The 23,422-nt window shown below is 60.5% G+C and overlaps 8 protein-coding genes across 8 annotated transcripts in view; all 8 read left to right on the top strand.

Annotated features, from left to right (window-relative positions):
- Window positions 1-1,461: 1,461 nt before the first annotated feature.
- On the top strand, window positions 1,462-2,229 carry LINJ_09_1160 (conserved hypothetical protein; the record flags this gene model as incomplete). Its single annotated transcript, XM_001463536.2, has 1 exon — window positions 1,462-2,229. The coding sequence occupies one exon, from the start codon at window positions 1,462-1,464 to the stop codon at window positions 2,227-2,229; it is 768 nt and encodes a 255-aa protein (XP_001463573.2).
- Window positions 2,230-4,327: 2,098 nt separating this feature from the next.
- LINJ_09_1140 (putative translation initiation factor EIF-2B gamma subunit) lies at window positions 4,328-6,133 on the top strand (the record flags this gene model as incomplete). Its single annotated transcript, XM_001463534.1, has 1 exon — window positions 4,328-6,133. One exon carries the CDS (start codon window positions 4,328-4,330, stop codon window positions 6,131-6,133), a length of 1,806 nt encoding a protein of 601 aa, XP_001463571.1.
- A 991-nt stretch (window positions 6,134-7,124) lies between these two features.
- On the top strand, window positions 7,125-8,564 carry LINJ_09_1130 (putative eukaryotic translation initiation factor 2 subunit; the record flags this gene model as incomplete). Its single annotated transcript, XM_001463533.1, has 1 exon — window positions 7,125-8,564. One exon carries the CDS (start codon window positions 7,125-7,127, stop codon window positions 8,562-8,564), a length of 1,440 nt encoding a protein of 479 aa, XP_001463570.1.
- A 1,600-nt stretch (window positions 8,565-10,164) lies between these two features.
- LINJ_09_1120 (putative DNA-directed RNA polymerase III subunit) lies at window positions 10,165-11,058 on the top strand (the record flags this gene model as incomplete). The annotated part of the gene is made up of 1 exon (XM_001463532.1): window positions 10,165-11,058. One exon carries the CDS (start codon window positions 10,165-10,167, stop codon window positions 11,056-11,058), a length of 894 nt encoding a protein of 297 aa, XP_001463569.1.
- A 1,191-nt stretch (window positions 11,059-12,249) lies between these two features.
- On the top strand, window positions 12,250-13,002 carry LINJ_09_1110 (conserved hypothetical protein; the record flags this gene model as incomplete). Its single annotated transcript, XM_001463531.1, has 1 exon — window positions 12,250-13,002. The coding sequence occupies one exon, from the start codon at window positions 12,250-12,252 to the stop codon at window positions 13,000-13,002; it is 753 nt and encodes a 250-aa protein (XP_001463568.1).
- A 3,052-nt stretch (window positions 13,003-16,054) lies between these two features.
- On the top strand, window positions 16,055-18,115 carry LINJ_09_1100 (putative phospholipid:diacylglycerol acyltransferase; the record flags this gene model as incomplete). Its single annotated transcript, XM_001463530.1, has 1 exon — window positions 16,055-18,115. One exon carries the CDS (start codon window positions 16,055-16,057, stop codon window positions 18,113-18,115), a length of 2,061 nt encoding a protein of 686 aa, XP_001463567.1.
- Window positions 18,116-20,090: 1,975 nt separating this feature from the next.
- Window positions 20,091-21,032, top strand: LINJ_09_1090 (conserved hypothetical protein; the record flags this gene model as incomplete). The annotated part of the gene is made up of 1 exon (XM_001463529.1): window positions 20,091-21,032. One exon carries the CDS (start codon window positions 20,091-20,093, stop codon window positions 21,030-21,032), a length of 942 nt encoding a protein of 313 aa, XP_001463566.1.
- A 1,113-nt stretch (window positions 21,033-22,145) lies between these two features.
- The window catches only part of LINJ_09_1080 (conserved hypothetical protein), a gene marked incomplete at both ends in the record, with an annotated part of 1,788 nt that continues 511 nt past the window's right edge, over window positions 22,146-23,422 (top strand). The window contains one exon of the mRNA XM_001463528.1: window positions 22,146-23,422. This exon is cut by the window's right edge and continues 511 nt beyond it. Coding sequence (XP_001463565.1) covers window positions 22,146-23,422 — 1,277 coding nt within the window.

The following is a 23,422-nucleotide window of genomic DNA, read 5'->3' as shown; positions in this document are numbered from 1 at the left end:
TTTGCTTTTTCTTTCTTCTCCGCCTCTCTCTCACACAAGCAAGCGCTTTCACACACGATCAACGAAATGATGGCGTGGGCCGGTTGGTGGTGATGGTCGTGCAGTGTGAGAGTGAGACCGGGAGGTGGGGAGGGCGATCGACGGGGTGATCTGCCATAGAGCTCTTTGCTTCTGCCTGCTACCGCCGATCCTCCTCCTCCCCCCACCCCACCCCACATCTCTTTCTTCGTTTCCGCAGGTCTCTTGTGGACCCTGTATTCCTCCTTCATTGTGTGTGTGTGTGGTGTGCAGTGTGTGTGCGTGTCGCATCTGTATCTCCCCCATGTTTTCCTTCGCTCTTCTTCACCTCCTTTTTCATCCATTGCGCTTCTATGCTGCTGTTGCTGTCGCTTCCCTTTCCGTGGGAACGTGTGGGGAGGAGGGGAAGGGAGGGAGGTTGTTGTTGCTGCTGATGCTGCTCGGCGCGGAGTAGCGTTTTATGTGTGCCTGCTGTACGTCGTGTTCTTGGTAACCTCCCTTCTCTCTTCTCTCGTCACTTCGGTGGCTGGGTTGGGTGCGTGTTGGAGTGTCAGCGCGTCTGACGTGTGCGGGAAAGGGCAGCTTGCCATGCCGAAGCAACAAGCACGACACACGCACGCACGCGTCATCGCACGCGGGTTCGTTTTACAGTTGTTGTTCCCACCAACCACTACCCTTCCCTCCCTCCTCCCCCTTTTTCATCATCCATTCCTTTCATCCGTTCATCCATTCGACCGACGCACCCGGGCAAAAACTTGTCGCGACGTTATGGCGTCGAATCGAAGGAAGAAGTACACACGAACACGCACACGCCAATGCCCACCACAGGTGCGCACGGTGGGGCGATGCAGGTCGCCGAGAACACCACCACATCAGTGCATCCTGATGGCAGCCCTCAGCGAAATGTCCATTAGAACGAACCAAATGGAATGGGCAGCGGGGGAGGGGAGGGGGCATGAAGCGAAGATCAGTGTGGCCGGTGTTGTTGATACAGTGAGGATGCTCATGTACACACATCAGTGCATCTTCCGCCATGCAGCCGCTTTTTGACGCTCTCCACATACGCATATGTGCACGTGTGTGTGCGTGCGTGTGTGTGTGTGTGTGTGTGTCTGTCTGTCTGTTGGCTCGTCGGACTCCTCCTTTCCTTTGCCCTCTCCTCTCCTATCTCTTCCACTGTTAGCCACCACAGCACCCGCTCAGCCTCTACGTGAAACCCACCAACACACGCGGATACGCAAAGAACTGCCCCCCCTCCTCCTCCTCCCCGACTTACTCGATCAGCCCCTCTCGTGCGCGCATATCGATAATTCTATCGACGCAAACAGACACACGCACACGCGCACGCGCACGCGGACGGAAATGAAGGGTTCTGGTGCCGCTAGTGGCAACTGTGACGGTAGCAGTGCAAAGTCCGCCACGGCGCAGCGTGAGTCCTCGCCCATGGCAACGATACCGACCAACACGGCAACGGCAACGGCTCCAAGCAAGGGCGGGAGGGCTGCTGTCCAGGTCCGTAGTCCGTCTGGTAGCCCGTTGCCAAACATCGAGCTTGACGAAGCCACTATCGCCCTCATCAAGGAGAACGAGCAGATGCTCCAGACCATCACGACGCTGCAGCACGAACTCGACAAGCAGCAGGTGCGCCTCAACGATGCCGAGACGGCGCGGGCAAGTCTCGTCGACGAGGTCGCCGAGCTGCGTAGTCAGCTGGGTCTAGCGACGAGCGAGGCAACCACATCGACAGGAAAGGTGCTCAACTACAAGACGGCGTTCACTGACCTGCAGCATGCGTTTGATCAGCTCAAGAGGGACTCGGACGCCACTAAGGAGAAGCTCGAGGAGGCCACGAAGCGTGAGAGGGTGCTTATGCAGAGCGCCTCCAACACAGCGCGGCAGCAAAGCCAGATGAAAGAGTCCTTCGACTTGGTGACGCTCGCCTTGAGGATGCCCAACTCCTTCCTCATCTCAATTCAGCGCATCATGGAGAAGTTAAACGATCCGGCACTGCGCCCAGCAGACCGGAAACGCAAGCTGAAGGACGACATTGACCGACTCCAGGCGCAGGTGGCAGCGTACGAGCCGGACATGTCGTCATCGGTGGTGGTGTCGGCAGATGGCACGCCGAGCGTGGACATCCCTATCCGGCAGTGCGTGTACGCCTTCTTGTCTGTGATCATGACGCTGCTGAAGAACGAAGTAGGCAAGTAGACGGGCATGGCGCACTCGTAAAAGGGCGGAATACACACATGCAGAGGTGAGGTGTGGGCATGGGCGCAGCTGACAGCCCGCTTCGTCTCCATTCCCCCAACCTCCTCTCCACAGATCACACACGCTGCTCGTCTCCCGCTCGCCTCACTGCGACAGAACGTTCAACTGTTGCTTGCGAAGGACATTCATGAAGCCGCCGCCGCGCGGCCGCGCCCCCACCCTCCTCCCTCCGCTCGCACTCTCTCCCGTTCTGGTCGCCACAGCTTCTCCTTCACTGGAGAGGAGGGGGGTGGACGCGTACCCACCGGCACTCACGGCTTCCATCATCGCCGTGAGCAGCTGACTCGTTAGGCTCTACGTATGCATGTGTGTGTGGAGGCATACGTAGAGAGATAGACATAAACAGATTAGATCTCTCTCTCTCTCCTTGATCAACGCTCGGTTGCTTTTCTGCCCCTCCCCCGCCCTTCTTGTACTTCATCGCATCGGTATCGTTGTGTGCGTGCGTACGTGTGTGGGTGTGGGTGTTCTCCCGGTGTGCATGCGCCATCATCACTCCTTCCACCACCACTACCAACGCCGCGCCTCCTTTTCGTGTTTTCGCGGCGTTGTGGTCTCTGTTTCACTCTTTTTTTTTTTTGCACATTGATGGCCAGCTTAAGCGTGATGGAAAAGAAGCAGCGGTTGGCCGTGACTCCTTAGGTGTCACCGCCTTGTCGAACGCCTTCATTCCCCACCGCCCCGCTTCCTCCCCGCCCTCCCCTCCCCCTTTTGCCTCTCCCCGTTGCGCTGCGCGGACGAGATCACGCGCTGGTTTTGTGTGCCGCACAACCGTGCGGAGAAAAACATGCAACGACCTCTATACGCATTGCGTCTGTGTACGTGGCTGCGGCGACGCTGCAGGTCTCATCCGTCCCCACCCGTCGTAGCTCGCGTCTACGCTCCTTCATCCCGTCGCTCACCGGTCCATGAAGGTGATGCTGCACCCCTCCCTATCGACATTTCTTGTATGTGTGGGCCACCTCCTCCCCTCTTATCGCCTCCCCCTCCCCCTCTCTCCCTCGACTCCGCACACGCGAACACACGTGGGCGTGCGCGCGCGTGTCTGTGTGTGCCCCTGCCGGCCGATGGGCGCACAGATTCGCCGGCCTGTCGTTATTCGTTTCTTCCTTTGTGTGCGTGGGCCCGTTACGACTTCTCCGCCGTACGTAGCAGGAGTACCTTCTCTTACACGCACGCACACGCACACCTTCACCACCACCACCACCACACTCGCTCGAGTCATCGCCATGGCCGAGGAGGATATTGCGGACTTCACCCTCGATGACGAGAAGGTCATCGACACAGACCAGGGGCTCGCCAAGCAGGACTTCAGCAAGATCGACCTCGATGAGCTCAACGTCGACACCTTCGAGGTCATGTCGCGCCAGGCCACCATCAACGTCGGCACCATCGGCCACGTCGCACACGGTAAGTCCACCGTGGTCAAAGCGCTCAGCGGTGTCAAGACGCAGAAGTTCCACCGCGAGGCTGTCATGAACATCACCATCCACCTCGGCTACGCCAACGCCAAGGTGTACCAGTGCGAGAACTGCCCGCGCCCCCACTGCTACCAGACCTACCCGTCCTCGCAGCGGGACAGCACGCCGTGCCCCAACTGCGGAGAGACCATGACGCTGAAACGCCACTTCTCTTTTGTCGACTGCCCGGGCCACAAAGTGCTGATGGCAACCATGCTTGAAGGGGCCCCCATTCATGAACGCCCCGCTTNTTGGTCATTCCCCGCCAAGCTGCCCCCTCCCTATCGACATTTCTTGTATGTGTGGGCCACCTCCTCCCCTCTTATCGCCTCCCCCTCCCCCTCTCTCCCTCGACTCCGCACACGCGAACACACGTGGGCGTGCGCGCGCGTGTCTGTGTGTGCCCCTGCCGGCCGATGGGCGCACAGATTCGCCGGCCTGTCGTTATTCGTTTCTTCCTTTGTGTGCGTGGGCCCGTTACGACTTCTCCGCCGTACGTAGCAGGAGTACCTTCTCTTACACGCACGCACACGCACACCTTCACCACCACCACCACCACACTCGCTCGAGTCATCGCCATGGCCGAGGAGGATATTGCGGACTTCACCCTCGATGACGAGAAGGTCATCGACACAGACCAGGGGCTCGCCAAGCAGGACTTCAGCAAGATCGACCTCGATGAGCTCAACGTCGACACCTTCGAGGTCATGTCGCGCCAGGCCACCATCAACGTCGGCACCATCGGCCACGTCGCACACGGTAAGTCCACCGTGGTCAAAGCGCTCAGCGGTGTCAAGACGCAGAAGTTCCACCGCGAGGCTGTCATGAACATCACCATCCACCTCGGCTACGCCAACGCCAAGGTGTACCAGTGCGAGACCTGCCCGCGCCCCACCTGCTACCAGACCTACCCGTCCTCGCAGCCGGACAGCACGCCGTGCCCCAACTGCGGAGAGACCATGACGCTGAAGCGCCACTTCTCCTTTGTCGACTGCCCCGGCCACGACGTGCTGATGGCAACCATGCTGAACGGCGCCGCCATCATGGACGCCGCGCTGCTGCTCATCGCCGCCAACGAGTCGTTCCCGCAGCCGCAGACGCTGGAGCACCTCGCCGCGGCGGAAATGATCGGCGTCTCGTCGCTCATCGTGCTACAGAACAAGGTGGACCTTGTTAGCAAGGAGCGCGCGGCGGCGCAGCACAGCATTATTCACCACTACCTCGCCACCAAGACAGCCTACGCCAAGGCGCCGGTGATTCCGATTTGCGCACAGCAGCACGTGAACATCAGCTTCTTGCTGGACTACCTCGTGCACATCCCTCTGCCACGGCGGCAGCTGCACCACGCGCAGTACATGAACGTGCTACGTTCCTTCGATGTGTCGCTGCCTGGCCCGGCTGGCGACGGTGCGAAGGCGCTCAAGGGCGGTGTCGTCGGTGGCACTGTCGCGGCCGGTGTCTTGTGCGTCGGAGACGAAATCGAAATCATCCCTGGGCTGCTGGTGCTCCGGCGGCGCGACGGTGTGCTGCCGCGACGGGCGGATGTCTTGTCGGGTCGAGAGTTGGCCTACGTCGCCTCCCCGCCGCCTGGCGAGCTGTACGCCGTCCCACTGCGCACCACCGTTGTGCGACTCCAGGCGGAGAAGAACGAGCTGCAGTTCGCCGTGCCAGGCGGCCTCATTGCGATTGGCACGACGCTCGACCCATCCCTGACACGTCAAAACAAGTTACGAGGGCAGGTGGTGCGGGTGGTGAGTCGCGGTCCCGTCTGGCGGTCGCGTGGAACGAGGTGCAGTCTACGGAGGTGCGACAGTCCGCCAGCGGTGGCAGAAGCTGCCTCCGCATCAACGACGCCGGCGACCACCACCACAGGCGACGCAACACCGACGCCATCCGGCGCCGTCCTCCCCTGCCAATCTCCTGCTCCGGCTCCAGTCGCAGTGGAGTGTCACACAGGCATGCAGGTGTACCAAGAAGTCGTCATTCAGTTCTTCCTCCTGCGCGAAATTCTCGGCCTCGCAGCACCGCGTCCTGGACGCGCCAAGCCACACCGCGACAGGGATCGCGACTTCAACGGTGGTGCCGACTCATATCGGGTCCACCCAGACCGCGTGGTCTCCTCTCTGCACCGCCGCGTCGTGCCGCTGCGAGAGGACGAGAGCATCATCCTGAGCGTTGGGACGCTGACGACGGCAGCGACGGTGCTGCGGACGTCGCGGCATGCTGGGCGGGCCATCTGCCGGCTGGAGAGCCCCCTCTCCGCCGATCCTCCACACCAGCGCATTGTGCTAGCCCGGTACGTAGATCGCAAGGTTCGCGTGATTGGGTGGGGCACGATACTCAAAGGCGTGCCCGTGAAGCTCCTGCCGGAGGACTCGCAGTGACGGTGTCATTGAAGGAGGACATATGCGGAGAGACGTCGTGTGGGATGCTGACGGCAAGCTCTGCGTTCGGGCCGACGCCGCCGTGGCAGGAAGAAGAGGAATGGAGGGAGGTCGACGCTGCAGCGGCAACGTGGCAAACCGCGCGTGCAGAGTCGCTGAAGGGGTAGCATCCGTTGCATGTCTCTGTGTCGTTGCCCTGCTGCACGAGGTTCCTCTGGCTGCTCCACGGTGCTCGCTCTCTCCCGTCTTATACCTCCGCACCTCTCTTGTTCGAGCGCTTTTCTCACCATTACGACGACGACGCTCGATGGGCAAGAGAAAAACTCTCGAAGACACTCGCTTTCTCCGCGCAGCTCTCTCCTGCGCAGTCGCACGCACATATGCGATCTGACTGCGCGGGCTTGCGTCTGTTTCCATCTCATCTGTTTCTCTGTGTCGTGGCCCCGCTTCCTCCCCGCCCTCCCCTCCCCCTTTTGCCTCTCCCCGTTGCGCTGCGCGGACGAGATCACGCGCTGGTTTTGTGTGCCGCACAACCGTGCGGAGAAAAACATGCAACGACCTCTATACGCATTGCGTCTGTGTACGTGGCTGCGGCGACGCTGCAGGTCTCATCCGTCCCCACCCGTCGTAGCTCGCGTCTACGCTCCTTCATCCCGTCGCTCACCGGTCCATGAAGGTGATGCTGCACCCCTCCCTATCGACATTTCTTGTATGTGTGGGCCACCTCCTCCCCTCTTATCGCCTCCCCCTCCCCCTCTCTCCCTCGACTCCGCACACGCGAACACACGTGGGCGTGCGCGCGCGTGTCTGTGTGTGCCCCTGCCGGCCGATGGGCGCACAGATTCGCCGGCCTGTCGTTATTCGTTTCTTCCTTTGTGTGCGTGGGCCCGTTACGACTTCTCCGCCGTACGTAGCAGGAGTACCTTCTCTTACACGCACGCACACGCACACCTTCACCACCACCACCACCACACTCGCTCGAGTCATCGCCATGGCCGAGGAGGATATTGCGGACTTCACCCTCGATGACGAGAAGGTCATCGACACAGACCAGGGGCTCGCCAAGCAGGACTTCAGCAAGATCGACCTCGATGAGCTCAACGTCGACACCTTCGAGGTCATGTCGCGCCAGGCCACCATCAACGTCGGCACCATCGGCCACGTCGCACACGGTAAGTCCACCGTGGTCAAAGCGCTCAGCGGTGTCAAGACGCAGAAGTTCCACCGCGAGGCTGTCATGAACATCACCATCCACCTCGGCTACGCCAACGCCAAGGTGTACCAGTGCGAGACCTGCCCGCGCCCCACCTGCTACCAGACCTACCCGTCCTCGCAGCCGGACAGCACGCCGTGCCCCAACTGCGGAGAGACCATGACGCTGAAGCGCCACTTCTCCTTTGTCGACTGCCCCGGCCACGACGTGCTGATGGCAACCATGCTGAACGGCGCCGCCATCATGGACGCCGCGCTGCTGCTCATCGCCGCCAACGAGTCGTTCCCGCAGCCGCAGACGCTGGAGCACCTGAAGGCTGTCGAGATCATGAAGCTGCGCCACCTCGTGGTCCTGCAAAACAAGATCGATCTTGTCGGTGAGGTGAAGGCACACGACCAGTACCGCCATGTTCGCGCCTACCTCGACAACATCGCCTTGAATGTGCCGATTGTGCCGATCTCGGCGCAGCTGAAGCGCAACGTGGACTACCTCCTAGAGTACCTCCTCCACATCCCGATGCCGGTGCGCCAGCTGAAGGCGCCGGTGCGCATGACAGTCGTGCGTTCTTTCGACATTAACAAGCCAGGCGAGGGCGACATTGAGAGCCTGAAGGGTGGCGTGGCTGGTGGGACAGTCACGCAAGGCGTCATCAAGGTGGGACAGGTGGTGGAGATCCGTCCTGGCCTGGTGCGCTCACGCAGCTCCAACGAGCAGGGCGGCCGCTTCACCTATAGCCCGCTGAAAACGCGCACGGTTACGCTCAAGGCGGAGAATAACGTACTGCAGTACGCCATTCCTGGCGGCCTCATCGCCGTCGGCACGACCCTCGACCCGACCCTGACGCGTCAAGACAAGATGGTGGGCAACATGCTGGGCGAGGAGGGCACGCTGCCGGAGGTGTATTGCGAGATTGAGGTGCAGTACTATCTTTTCTCCGAGATGGTTGGTGCCAAGTCGAAGGATGGCAAGTCCACGGCGAAGCGCGTGCAGAAGCTGAACGTTCTGGAGTCCCTGCAGATCAACGTAGGCACCCTCACGGCTGGTGCAACGGTGCTTAATATCACCCAGGACCCCGAGATCGCGAAGCTGGAGCTGGTGACGCCGGTGTGCTGCTCCACGGGTGAGCAGGTGGCGATCTCGCGTATGGTGGACAAGACGTTCCGTCTGATTGGCTGGGGCACGATCCGTCGTGGTGTGCCCATGAAGCAGAGCAGCTAAGAAGTGTGCGCCTGACGCTGTACGTACTGGGGAGAAGAGGGCAGTGGAACTGCGCCCCCGGTTTCTGCTTTCGGCGTTCGGGGTTGTACAGGGCGGGCGATGCGGCGACGCGGTGGGGCGGGGTGGGTGGGTGGGAAGCAGTCGAAAAGGAGTTGATGCGAAGTGTCGCATGGCATGGCGGCAGGCGAGGCGAAGAAACACGACAACGTTCTATATATATATATATATATGTATACATCAACGAAGCCATTGAGATGGGGCAGCAGGGCGGGAAAGAGGAAGAGGGCCCTACATCGGCGCACATACACGCATACGCACGTACAAGCACGCATACCCATGCGCCCGCGCTGAGCGTAAGCAAGGGCCTGCGCTGTGTATGATGTGTGATGTGTGTGTGTGTGTGTGTATCTCCGATGCCTTCCACATCACAGCCACCCATGCCGCCACTACCACAGGTTTGACTTCGTGATTAGGAAAGTAAAAGGGAACAAAGGAAGGAAGGAAAAATGAAGTGCGCAGCTGAACTAATCAAGTCGGCGTGCATTGTTGTCCTGTGCACGTGCGTGTGTGTGTATGTGTCGATGATGGGTCGCTGAAGCAGCTGCGGTGCGTAAGGTGTGTGTTGTTGTTCGTCTCCATGTTTTTATGAAGTCCATAAGACGAGGGGAAGCAATGCCGCGGAGCCGCGGGCTGTGCTAAGGGGTGGAGGATGCAGCACTGGAGTATATGACATCTGCCCATATATGTATGGAGAAACAGAGTATAATGGCGAGGGACGGCGTGGATGGAAAACGGCGCGGCACGCAAGCGTGCGTGCAATACGTCTCTGACGCTTCCCCTCCTCCTCTCGAAGCTCTTCTTACCTGTGTGCTGGTGCTCTCGACCCCACCCCTTAACGTGTGATGTTTGATGTGTGATGTGCGTGTGTGATGGCGATTGGGCACTCGTTCTAAGCAGAAGTGCAGAGGCTAATCAAGTTCTAACAAGTGATGTCTTCAAGTACACAAGTGAGAGAACGAAAGGTGAAGTGGGGAAGCAAGTAAAGGGAGGAAGAGGCGCTCGCGCACACGTGCATGTGTTTGTGTGTCTGTCTGTCTGTGTGCTTCCAGCGTAGCACACACACAGACAGACACGTGAGCCACGGCCTGTTGTCAGGCACAGCGTGCGCGTGCGCGCATGGGTGTACAACATCATGAGCCATCTTACTCGCTCTCCCGTACCTCCCCCCTCCTTCCCTCGTAAACCGTAACCTCTCCTTGATCTCTCTTACACCTCTAGTGCCCTTTTATACACGCACGCGCGCGTGACAGAGGGTCGACAGCTTCAGTGCCCAGCCAGGCCACCTCACAGATACCCTCCTCTTAGCCTCATCATCTCTGCACTTCCTTTTGTGGAGCACTGCAACCGACGAGGAGCACGGCGAACACCGGCATGGCACACACACGCGCACTTTAAGAGTACATTATCATACATAGCCTTCATTTTTCTCTTTGTGTTTGTGTGTTAGTGTGTGTGTGTGTTTGTGTGTGTGTGTGTGTGTGTGTGTGTCTGTGGAGCTCTTTGGCAGCTCTAACCGCACTGGTAGTCACACCGATTAGTCATGTTTTCTTCGTACATCCTCTACGACACGGTGGCCATCGAGGCCGTCTACTTCCCCCGCCACTTCACCAACGAGTGCGCTGATAGTGGTGGTGCAGCCGCGACGAACACCACTCGTGGTCCCTCGTCCGCTGCGACGGCGACCGTCGCGGTCCGCAGCGACGGCGACAACGAATGCTACTCGCTCACCTTGCGCGACATCCTGCTGCACCGCCTCACAGAGCGTTACGTTGGACGCGTCATTCCCTCTCGGGGTCTCTGCGTGGCCATCACAGAAGTGATGGAGTACTCGGCCAGCTCCGTGCGCGGCGCGGCAGCATCGGCGTGGCTTACAGTGACCTTTGGTGTGTGCGTGTTCGCGCCGAACCCAGGCACGCGTCTCAAGGCCCGCATCGCTTATCAGACGGCTGCTGGTGTGTACTTGACGATGGATCTGTTTGTGGCCATTCCGTTCCTGGTGCCGGCGGAGATGCTAGTGCCTGGTTCACGCTTCAGCGCCGCACAAGGATTCTGGTACCTCCCGCTGGACACGGAGGACCAAGAGGGCGGCGAACGCAGTGCGGAGCTCGGCGCAGGCCCAGCGGTGGCAGGGATGGGGCAAGGCAGCGGCAAGGACGGCGACGGGTATGGTAGTGACACATTGGCCTCAAGCGCGCTCTCATCTACGACCGCCGCTGCCGCAGCGCCGTACAACGCCTACATGGTGGGTGCTGAGGTGATTGTGAAGGTGGCGTCGTGCACGGTGCAATCGGAAGAAACTGTATCCGCAGCGGAAGACGCCGACGGCGCCAGTGGCGGGGACAGCGGCGCCATTCCGATTATGGAGCTGCGCGGCAGTTTCGTCGGCGATGCTCTTGGGCCCATGTCATGGTTCGAAAAGGACGACGATGCGTGAGCGGAGAGAGCCAGAAAGTGTCCGTTTGCACTGTGTGTGTGTGTGTGTGTGTCCGCGCACCTCCTTCATGTCTTTGTGTCTTTATGATGGGTGAAAAAGTAGGTTGTGGTATGGCCTGCTGCGGAGCCCCCCACCCCCGCCACTGTTGCGCGTGCCTTCTTGTTCCGTTCTTTGCGCTCCGTCCGTCTGCCTCTCCTCAGTCCGCTTCAGGAGTGTGGTGAGGGGTCGGAGGGCGCTGAGGCAGCCTCGCTTCCTCTCATGCACACACACACAAACGTTCAGCCGATGGGGCACGGGCGACTGTGCCGATCATCTCGTAGGAGGCAGTGACGTCACCATGTGGGTCTTCCAGTCCTTCGTTTCTCTGCCCCTGCTGTGGGACAACGGTGGTGCCAGGCCGACGAGTGAGGTGGCGGGAAGAAGATAAGGATGGACTGGCACATTAGACGCTACAGCAAGGCCTTACCTCTGCGTTACCTCCCCTTGCAGCTACTGCGACGCAGATCACGTAGAACTCCCTTTCCGGTGTACATGGGCACAGACGTACACACGCAGGTGTGAGTGTGCATGCGTGCGCTTACGCATCTCTCTCCCTCATGCATGCATGCACACACGTTTGTTCTCCAATGGACACACACAAGCAGCATCCCTGCAACACTGCCCATCCCCGCCCCCCACCCCCAATTCTTCTCCAGTGCACACCGTTCACGGCTACAACCTATACAAGCACATAGCAATCCCCAATCTCTCTCTGTCTCGTTGCTGTTGGCTCTGCGTCTTCCTGATTTCGATTTCTTTGGTTTCGCTCATTATTGTGTGTTCGGTGGTGCGTCTGCCTGTGCGTGTACGTTCGTGGCGTCCTTCCCCCGATCAGGGCGCTCTCTGTGTTCCCTCGCCAGCGCTGGGGCCTCTGCCGCTGCCGCTGCGCGTGCAAAACACGACACGCAGACTTGATCGCGAGCACCCACACCCACAGCCGCACGCGTGTGTGTGTGTGTGTGTGTGTGTACCTCCGCAACAGCACCAGCGGCGCCCGCAAGGATAACGGGAAGCAAAGGCCCCACCCCCACCTCACCCCACTCCCAAAAAAAGCGAGGCGGTAGGGGGAGGAAGACGCAAAGACGCGGTGTGCATGTCCCTTGGTGTCACGACGGAACCCCGAAGAGAAGAGCCAAGCACAGAAATATAAAAATGGACGTTAGAGCCCCCAACATCATCGTGAACCCGGAGAAGTTCGAGTTGGTGCTACACGCCAACGAGGACTGCACCTTCGAGCTCACAAACGTCGGGTATGAGGCGATCATCTACCGCGTCCGCACCACCGCGCCGCTGCGGTACTACCTCAAGCACTCGAAGGGCGTCGTGAAGGGGAACTCGTCGGCGAAGATCACGATCTTTCTGAATCAAAAGACCTTTGCGGAGGGGCTGCCGGTAGGCGTGCGCTACACCAAGGACACCTTCCGCGTGGAATGTGCCGTGCTGGGGGAGCAGGACGTCATTGAGGCGCACGGAGCCAACTTGGCGAACTTGATTCAGAAGAAGAAGGACGCTAATGCCTCGTCGGTGGTCCAGAAGTACATCTCGTGCCGCGTGCTCCTCGACGCCGGTGATAGCAAGGACGGAGCCGCCGGCGCGGCGGCTGGCAAGGCTGGGGCGGCCGGAAGCGGTGGCGTTGCTGCAGGCGGCGATGCGGCTGGTCGTGGCAGTGGCTCCGCTGGCGAGAAGAGCTCGTCTGGCCGAAAGAGCATGACGGCAGAGCAGATGGAGCAGAACACGCTCAACGAGAAGCGCCGCCGGAACGTTAGCGGCGGTCAGCTGGCCGTGCGCGGAAATTATATGCGGCTTCTTCGCATAGCGATCGCCGCAGTCGTCGTCGTCGTCTTCGCAATGTGGGTGATGCGTGGTGGCGACGGCGATGTTGATGTGGAGGAGATTGCGGAATAGATGTCGTCCGTCGGCGATTTCGGAACGACAGCAGCTATGGCGGCATTGGTCGTGGAAGGAAGTGGCACGCAGGTGCAATGATGGTCGCTTCCCTCTGTTTCTCTGTGGTTATTGTCTCCTCCCGTGCCGTCCGCCCCGCACCCTTCCTCTCTCCGCATCCCCTTCCCCCCCCTCCCAATCCAACTCTGGGCGTGGATCGAGAAGCAGCTAGCAGCGCAACTCAAAAAATGAGCACTAGACATCGTGCACCAGTGATCACTGTCCTCGTCGCTGAGGCACGTCCGGCCGCTGTCATGCCGCTGACCATCTCTCTCGCTCGCCTTGGCATTTTTTGGCAAAGGCACCAAAAAACGCATACACGTGGGCGCGCGCCCCCTTCTCCCTGGTGACAGGTGCGGAGGATGTCGGCAACGGAGTCAGAGTCACGGTACTTCTCAGCGTTTTTGTATCTCTTCGAGGGGCACACACACACACACCTCAGTGCGCAGCATCCGGGAGTCCAGTGCAACCCTCCCACTCACCCCCACCGCTCCCTCGGTGGCAGGAAGCCAAGCAGCCCTTTTCTATCCCTGCCAATGCAGAACCCACCTCTGGCGGTGCGTCGGGACGGCCGACGACAGTGAACACGTCTGTGCCATCCATACGATGGGCAGCACGCGTCAGGGTGGCTCGAGCGTATGCCTCACACGGCCCTCACACGGCCCACTGATGTGTGGGGAGGAGCCTGTGTGCCACCCCGAGGGAGAGGGGAGGGGGGATGCACCAGGCGTGGCGACCGGCATGATTGGGGGGCGGCTGTGTGGGGTGGGGGAGTAGAGCTTGAGACAGAGATGGTGTACAGGTCGCTGAGTCGGCGCATTTGCTGTAGCACACGTGTGTGTCTGCGGTTTGCTTCGCACCACGCGGATGGGGCCTGGTGACAGGGCCGTGGAAGGGTGGGTGGGCGAAGGGGTGTGCAGAGTGGCGTTGGACTCATACGCGAGGGCTGAGAAATGAAGGCAGCGGCAGACGAAGAACGTTGTTTTCGGATTTGCGGGGCAGCGCTGTGAGTGGGAGTGTGGGTGTTTGCGTGCCTTCCTTCCCTCTTTTTGGATGGTTTCACGTATGCTTTTCATTGTTCTTCCCTTGATGGCTTTTTTTTTCTGGTTTCTCTAGAGTGTAACGCGCACCCACGCGTACGTCGCCTACTCGTTGTGGATGCTCTTCGAGCTCGCGGGTCGTGCGATGTGGCGTGCGGGCGTGGGGCGCAGTGATGCAACGTTTGGCCGGGGGAACGAAACGGAAACGGGGAGCAGAGAGAAGCAGGCCTGCAGCTGTCGATGCATTCTTGGGGTGCTGTGCATGTCTGCGTGCGCGTGAGGGGGAGGCGCACATGTTATGTTGGACAGCGACTCGTTTTCTTTCCTTCTTTGGAGGACTCCCACGTTGGGTGACTGAAGCCGAAAAAAAAAGGCAACACACAAACACGAACAGTCCACCGGGCAAAGAGGCTGCGTGATGTAGCGCGCACACACGCATTCACCCGTGCATGGGCTTCCATGTGCGTGACGGTATGGGGGTGCCGTGGGAGAGAGAAAGGAGAGGAAGCAACGGCTGGGTGTTGCACGCGTATCTTCGATTTCTCTCACACCCGCCTCGTCCACCTCTCACAGCTGCGCGTATCAGGGTGAGGGCATGCGCTTAGGCTGTATCGCGGGCGTGTGTCGTCACAAGAGCCTTTGGGCCCCTCGCACAAAGGTGGCAGTGGCTCCTCCTTGGCTTCTACCTCTCCTTCTCGCGCTCACATACACACACACACACACACCACGTGTTCATTCCTGTACTCAGCAGTGTCATCTCCAGCAAACCCAGCACATCGCTCAACGAACGGGGAGAAAAAAAGGTCGAATAGGCGCACACCAAAGTAGCGTGGCGATCCTTGAGAAAAACACCTACTCACCGAGGTGGCAATCAGTAGCGGTCAAGCTGCACGCGCTGCCGTCGCAGAACGTACGATACGCAGAGCAGGACCCTTCACGCGCCCACTAAGAAAGGATTACGCTTGCTCTTCTCTCTGCCCCTTTCCCCCAGACACACCTGCTCCTATCACGACTTCCGTCTCCCGCCTAACAAACCCGTCATCGTCATCCTTATCAGCGTTCTCACACGTAGTGACCCAACTTTCTCTCTAGGAGCAAGCCCACCTTCACATTGAGGCAGTGGCACCGCTTTTTCGTTGTTGTCTCCACCTCCTGCTTCCTGCCTCTGTGGTTGTCTCTCCGTGACCTTGCGCGCTTCAAGCTTTTGAACCCGGTAGCTGCTCGCAACCTCACGCCTCCTTCCTTTCTCTCCGTCTCTGACAACGATATACGTTGAGCTCCCACCGCCGCTGTCCCCCGGCCCACCCCATCCGTAACTCCATCACGGTCACTACGGCTACGCACATCTCTGCGTTGCATTCCACAGGACATCATATTCTATTCTGTGTCTGCCTGCGTGCCTGCGCGCGCCTCTCTTCTTCGCCCCGCTTATTGCTGCTACCTGCTCTTACCGTGTTGGGGAAGGGGAGGGCGGCGACCCGGCATCGATACGCGCATACACGCACGTATATACATATATATATATATATATACGTATATCTTTGTGTGTTTGTGCGGCGGTGCTGTGTGATGCAGCGTCCGTCACGGTGGAGCCCCTCACCACCCACACACACGCACGCACGCACGCGCATGCCTTCTTGAGCATTTTTCGCCGTGGTGGTCAGGGGCCCTTTTCTCTCTGCCTCACTTTTTGTGGGCATATCGCACCTCTGCACCACTCCGCCCGGTGCGCACGCCTCTGGCGAGGTCCACCGCTTGACAAGATGAAGGACACCAAAGGCAGCGGCAACAAAGTGGCGCGCGCCGCGTCGTCGGCCGCCGGTAGCGCGGCCTCGAGCCCTCGAAAAGGCCAAGTGCGCTATCGCCGCACCTTGCAGGGCCAGCGTGCAGAAACCGACGGCAAGTCATCGGAGGGCGTGGTTGCTGCCACGCAGGCGCGCCGCGTCGCGCCGGTGGTGCAGTCGGCGGCTCTCATGCATATCGAAACAAGCATCGACGCGATGCACCGCCCGCCGCCCGTGGAGGTGTCACCGTCGAACCCGAGGGTGTCTGCAGCACGACGGTACGCGCCTTCCGTCGCGGGTGGGCAACATCATCACCGCGGGCAGCACAAGGGGTTGTCTGCGAGCGGTCAGCCGAAGAGCCGCTGGATGCGCCTGCGCTCCTTCATGTTTGGCCGGGAGGAGTTCGTGGACTTCGACAACGCATTCGCGAGTCCGACTGACTCCGCAAAGGTTACCGACTCGCAGCGACGCACAGCACGGATGATCGAGCGTCTGCCGCTCCCCAGCTGGATGAAGCACAACCTCTTCGATGTAGTCGACTTTCTGACACGCAGGCGGGTGCATCTTGTCGTGCTCATTCTCGCAGTGCTCATGTTTGTGATTGCGCCAGAAGGTGTGATGGAGGACGTCGCCGGCTCCTTCACGGTCGATGAGGACGCGCGACCGGGGCTCACCTTCTTCAAGAAGTACAACAGGGGTGACACATACTTGCCGCGGCGGCACCCCGTCGTCATCATGCCGGGCTTCATCACCGGCGCGCTGGAGGTGTGGGAAACCTCGCTGCCGTGTGCGCGGCAGAAGTCCTTCTTTTCGGGGTTCCGGCAGCGCATGTTTGGACCGCAGATGATCTACCTCATCCTGTCCGACCCGCAGTGCTGGCTGGACATGTTCAGCATGAACAAGAAAACCGGGATGGACCGCGACGACACGAAGGTGCGCGCCGACTCTGGCTTCGCCTCGGTGGACTACTTCGTCCCTGGCTACTGGGTGTGGGCGAAGGTGCTCATCAACCTCGCGGACATCGGTTACGACCCGCAGAGCATGGCAGTCGTGACATACGACTGGCGCCTCTCCCCTGGTAAGGCGCACGAGCGCGACGGGTTCTTTTACCAGGTGCGCAACAGCCTGCGCTTTCTGTGCCAGAAGAACCGGAAGCGGGCGGTGGTCATCTCGCACAGCTACGGCGCGACCGTCGCTCTGGCCTTCTTCCGGTGGGCAGAGCAGCGCGAGAGCGGCTTTATGGACCGCCACGTCGCCTACTACGTGAACGTAGGCGGCGTTGCAATGGGCGTTGGCAAGGCTGCCTCAGCGCTGCTGCTCGGCGACGCAAGAGACACGCTCAACATTCAGTGGGCGGCCAGGAAAATGTTCGACACCTTTATCAGCCAGGAGGCCCGCTATGGCTTGTCGCGGTCGTGGAGCTGCCTGGTTTCGATGCTGCCGCGCGGTTGCGAGGAGGCGTGGCCGGGGCTCACGGTGCTGCCTAACGGCACCGCTCTCGGCACTCGCGGCACGGCGGAACTAATCCGCGGTGAATGCCAGCGCTCCGGTCACGAGGACTGCGTTCGTCAGATCGACTCCTTCTTGGAGACTATCGACGACTTGCCCTCGCTGCCGCAGGCACCAAACACAACGGTGGCGTGCCTGTACGGCGTCGGCTTGCCAGCGGAGGCAGGCTACTATCTCATGTGGAACCCAGACGAGGCGAACATCGAAACCCCGTACGTAGGCAACAGCTCCGTATTTAACAACAACACTTCACATGGCGTGCGCATGTCGGACGGCGATGATACGGTGCCGCTCATGTCGCTCGCGTACATGTGTCGCGCCGTGAACGGGTGGAGACGCAATGTGGGCCGCGTCGTGACGCGGGAATTCAACCACAGCGTCAGTGGTGCCTCGTCCTTGAACCTGCGCGGTGGTAAACTGAGTGCCAAGCATGTCGACATTCTTGGCAACTACGAGATGCTCGAGATAATCTTGAAGATCGCCAGCGGCATCGACGAGGAGGGTGTCGAGAAGCCTGAGAACGACGAGTTCAACTACACAAACGCGGACACCGGCGAGACCTCTACGCTGCAGCGCCGTGTGCACGACCGCATCTACTCCGACGTGGACTTCATTATACGTAGCAACCTGCGCAGCTGCCTGCGCAAGAAGAACAAGCCGATCAAACCTATAGAGAGCTACGAGGATGATGACGAATTTGCGTGGAGTGGCACTTCCAAGTCGTCGTGGCAACAACGGTAGGTCGAGCGTTTTCCATAGGTGACTGGAAAGGTGGGGACCGAATGGGAAGAGACGCACAGCGAGGGGCAGCTCGACAAGGACGTCAGGCGTCGGTCGTGTTGAAGAATCAGCGAGGTACGCAGGCGTTGGCCTCATCTGGGCGGTGTCCGGAGAGGTGGATTCGGCTTCGCACTTGGAGGGAGGTGGACGCACACATCCCACCGCCTTCTCAACATTTTTGTTTTCCGTGGTACCCCTCATGACGTCTCCCCCTCTGGTGACAGGAGGGCACACATACACACACCTCTCAGAGCGTGGTGTCTCAGGGCCCTGTGCGACTCTCCCCGCCCCCCACTCTCTGTGTTAGGGAGGCCAAACACCCCCCCCCTTTTCTATCCCTGCCAATGCAGAACCCACCTCTGGCGGTGCGTCGGGACGGCCGACGACAGTGAACACGTCTGTGCCATCCATACGATGGGCAGCACGCGTCAGGGCGACTCGAGCGTATGCCTCACACGGCCCTCACACGGCCCACTGATGTGTGGGGAGGAGCCTGTGTGCCACCCCGAGGGAGGGGGGAGGGGGGATGCACCAGGCGTGGCGACCGGCATGATTGGGGGGCGGCTGTGTGGGGTGGGGGAGTAGAGCTTGAGACAGAGATGGTGTACAGGTCGCTGAGTCGGCGCATTTGCTGTAGCACACGTGTGTGTCTGCGGTTTGATTCGCACCACGCGGATGGGGCCTGGTGACAGGGCCGTGGAAGGGTGGGTGGGCGAAGGGGTGTGCAGAGTGGCGTTGGGCTCATACGCGAGGGCTGAGAAATGAAGGCAGTGGCAGACGACATACACGCCTCCCTCCCTCCCTCTTTTCATTGCAGAAGCTCTTTTCGTGCCCTCATGCGGAACGTGTCTCCTCTACTGCCTCCGGGAGGCTCCCGGCCGCCTCTTATGCTAGGGCGGATGTGAACGAGTTTTTTTTTGCATCGTCTGTGGCTTTAAATCATGTCTCTCAACCCCCCCCGCCCGCTTCCCACTCACCCCACCCCCGCTGACCAACCCGCCATCAACTCCGTCAGCGGGTGGGGGACATGGTGGACAAGGGGAGGGAGGAACCCAGCACTTTCATTAGAGACATGGGAACGATCAATCGCTACTCCATGAGAACTGGATCCAGAGGTCACAGATCCCACACACAGGCACACACCCATAAAGGGGGCGGGGTGAGGGAACAAGAGTGCGGAACAGCCGCAGCAAGGCGTTCACCAGTGTCCACGCAGGGGCCCACACCCGAAGCGCAGGGGCCCCGCTGCCATGCCGTGCCTGCATCTTTTTCCGCGCATGATCAAGAGTGGTGATGCCATCTGTCACTGCGTGCGGGAGGGCGAAAGTAGTAGATGGTAGCTCTGCTGCACGCGCTGCAGCTGACGCCCCTTCCCCTTGCCATGGCTGTGGATGGCACTCAACGCGTACGTGTGTGTGTGTGTGTGTGTGTGTGTGTGTCTGTGCGTTAGTGCCTTAGTAGAGGAGGAGGGGGGGGCTGCGTCCCACCACTACCGTCACCTCTCCTCCGCCTCCCTATCCCCATCTCTCTCGTTTCTTTGTTTTGCGTTGTGCGTGTGCGCAGATGGAGTGTGTGAGAACGGCCGAAGTGTTTGAGGTTCGAAAATCTGGTGTACGCGCCGCCGGACGACAGTGATACTCCACCCCACCCCCTCGTCCACTCAGCTGTCAGCAGCGCCAATGAAGCAGCACCGAAGATGCAGCACGCACACTCACACGCACTCCCTGTAGAAGAGAAGAGAACAGAGGCATCCGCCACGGCCTCTGTCTCGCCGTCTGCGCCACCACAAAGCCCTCTTCTCATGATCTCAACGACACCGACGCCACCGCTGACGGCACAGGGCCCACTGGCGGGACGCAGACCTGCACCACATGTGTCGCTGACCCTGGCCCGTGCGGCGGATGCAGCCGGTGGTGCTGGAGCTGCAGCTGCCCTCATGAGCACTGCGGATACCGTGGCGAGGCCGATAGCAAGTCCCTCTCGCACAGTCCACACGAGCAGCAGCGCGCCAGCGCTGTGTTCCCTAACGTCTGCGAGAGGCCGAAGAGCGCACAAGACGGCGCCCTTCGGGTCACCGCAGCCAGTGCTGCTGCGCAACCCATACGGCATGGAGCGGCCGCGCCTTGTCGACGCTCTGCACGGCGGCGGTCGCGCCGGCTTTCGCGCTCACCAACACGGGTCGACTTCCTCATCCCACGCCGACGCGGAGGTGCTGCTGTCACGGCAAGATGCCGCGCTCTACGACGCGTGCGCCACGCGGCTGCGAGTGGTGCGGCAGGAGCGCCGCGCTCTGGCCGCAAAGCTGGCGGCCTCCAAGCAGCAGCTTGAGCATGCGCATGCGCTCCTTGACGCGTGGCGTGAGAAGCCTAAGCAGCCGCCCGCTACGGCACAGACAAAGCAAGCGGAGAGGGATGGGGCAGTGCTGGAGCCGCAGCCAAGCAGCTCGCCGAGGAAGCAGGAGACGGAGAGGATGATACGTCAGCTGCGGGAGCTGGACAGAGAAAACGATGAGCTTCGTCGACGCTACGAGGCGCTTGTGCAAGAGAAACGGCACTGCTTGACGGTGCATAACGCACGACTGCGGCGGCCAGCACCCGCCGCAGCGCCTTCCTCGACCACATCGCGCCGATCCTCCGCGACAGCTGCGTGCAACGAGTCCAGTGCCTTCGCACGCGATGTAAAGATACTTGACACTCGCCTCGCTACTGCCATGGCGCAGCAGCAAGCACTGCAGCAAGGGCTTGCGCTGGCCGTCGCAAAGGAACGCGGACGCATCACGGCTCTCACTCACCTGCAAGCACGCGGCTTTGCATGTATGTATGCACCCGAACCGAACGGCAGCGCCATCACATCCGCCTCGCGCGAAGCGGGCGCCTGACCGTACCTCCCTTTACGCACACACACAAATAAACTGACATATGTGAGACTCGCTCGCCTCCCCACCCCCCAAACACCGAGTAACAACGTCGTCGACACACTCGATAAAAGCAAAACAATGAGCGAAGCCCGTAGCGGCACGGACGACGACGCAAGAGACACGCACACGCTGCCACGTGGTCTTGTGAAGGGCCGAATGCTCTTTGCGGTATCTTGATGGTGGCGGGGGTGGTGAGCTGGCTTGTGAACGGCGCACACTCACGGAACCAAACCCCGTCTCTTCTCCGCCTCACTTGCCCGGTCGCCATCGTCTCATGCCCCTCGCCTTTCATGGCCCCCTCCCTACACACACACACACGTGTCAAGACGGCACAGTGCCCTCCCTCTCTCTTTCCGTCTATCTCCCCGATCGCTTTCAAGCATCGCAGTGCAGACAAACTTGCGCAGGTGCACGCGAGAAGGACCTTTGGAGCCGCAGACGGTGGGGCGTCTGTATGCGTGGTATGAGCTGCGGAGCTGCATCGCGGCATGGGTCACACAGCAACTCCTTACGGAGCCGCACCTCATCTCTTCGTCGCCTTCGGCGCCCTCTCCCCTGTTCTTCTTTAGCGGCGTCTTCGCAGGCATTCCCCTCCCCTCACCACCTCTCTTACACAACCGTCACCCCCTCCACTTCGCTATATCCACTCTACGGGCGGTCCCCTACGTAGGTATCTCACCGCACTCAGCATCAGCAGTCGCCACCAGCCAGCCATAGCTGGCTTTCTGTCTCCGTCAGTGTCGTTGTCTGCGTGCGCGTGAGCTTACCACCGGGCCTCCTCACACCCCTCTTCCCCTTTCATCTCTGCTTGGCTTCGCTGCCTTTCTCTATTAGACACCAGCCCTCTGTCGCGCTGGTGTATCTCTGTGTCAGTGGCTGCTGTGGTGGTGTGCCCAACCGCTGCACTGCTGCTCCGCGTTTGTGTGTAGGCTTTCCGCGAGACAAGCGTGTCTCCTGCCTTTTATTCGTGCCTGTCTGTCGTCACAGGGGAGGAGGGGGTGTCGACAGCTGGTCGAGGTTCTCTCTCACACGCCCACACGTTGCCTTAGTCTGTTCCTGCCGCTTCGTGGGTCAATGCTTCCACGCAGCAGCCCAGCCACAGCCGCGCCACAGCCTGCCAGCGGTGGCGGTGCGCCCGCCTTCTCAGTTCCAGTGTCGTCGTCGAGGTCGCCGCAACGAGGTGCGTCGCCGCCGCTGAGCACGTCCTCTGAGGTACCGCCGTCCGCAGAGTCCTCCTCCGCGAACGGATCGTCATCAAGGACGTCGTCGTCCTACTCCGACAGCGACGACGAGCGCCACCGCGCGCAGGGCTCTGGTGGTGGCGTCCGTGGCGCATATAACGCTGCGGCCGCCTCGGCAGACGCCCCGAAGAGCCGCAGCACCCGCGCAAAGCGGTGGCTGAAGAAGAAGCTCATCCCGGATTTCGTGCACGAGTACGGGCGCACCGTCTACGGCGGCAACCCGCTTTCGCAGCAGACGTTGCCCGGCGTCTTCAACTACCCCTCGCCCTTCGTCCTCGTGCCCATCTTCTACGTGTTGATGGTGCCCTTCCTGGTTTTGGGGGCGTTGGTGCTGGTGAAGGGTCGTGAATACCACATTGTTGAGCAAGAATACAGCCACATTCACCAGTACCAGTACGTGCCGTCGAACTCGAGCGTGAACATCAACCATGGCATCCTGCAGTTCACGGCGGACGGCGTGACGCACGCGCAGGGCACGCGGACGTGGCTGGAGATCAACATCAGCCACCGCATGAAGGCACCGGTGTACATGTACTACAAGATCGCCAACATGCACCAAAATCACCGCGACTTCCACAACGGCCGCTCCAACTCGCAGCTGAGGGGCAAGTCGAAGATCGACAAAGCCTACTTGTGCAAGCCGTACACGTACCCTGGCTTCCGCAGTGACGAAGGCGACACCCCCATCACCATCACCGACGTGACCGGGACGCAAGTGACGCGGCCGGCCAGATACTTCACCTACAACCCCTGCGGCATCGCGCCGTGGTCCAAGTTTAACGACACGTTCATTCTCTACCGCAAGCTGACGCCGGCGGAGGTGGTGCAAGCAAACATCAGTGGCGTACCGGTGCTTCACGGCGGCGTGGACAGCACGACGCCGGTGACGCTGATCTGCAACGGCACTGATTTTGGGCTGCGAGGCGAGCCCCTCAGCGGCAGCGTGACGAAGAACCACTGCTCCAAGATGGGCATCAGCTGGAAGGCGGACAGGGAGATTCGATTCCGCAACATAACGCTGCGCGAGGACTGGTGGTCGCTGTACTACCCGTACCCGACGACTAACGAGTATCTGCGCAACGGCTGGTACCTGCATGAGCCGGGGCACGC

Source organism: Leishmania infantum, chromosome 9 (genome assembly GCF_000002875.2).
Source record: "Leishmania infantum JPCM5 genome chromosome 9".
NCBI lineage: Eukaryota > Euglenozoa > Kinetoplastea > Trypanosomatida > Trypanosomatidae > Leishmania > Leishmania infantum.
The sequence above is the reverse complement of the archived record's forward strand: the minus strand, read 5'-3'. Positions and strand labels throughout refer to the sequence as shown.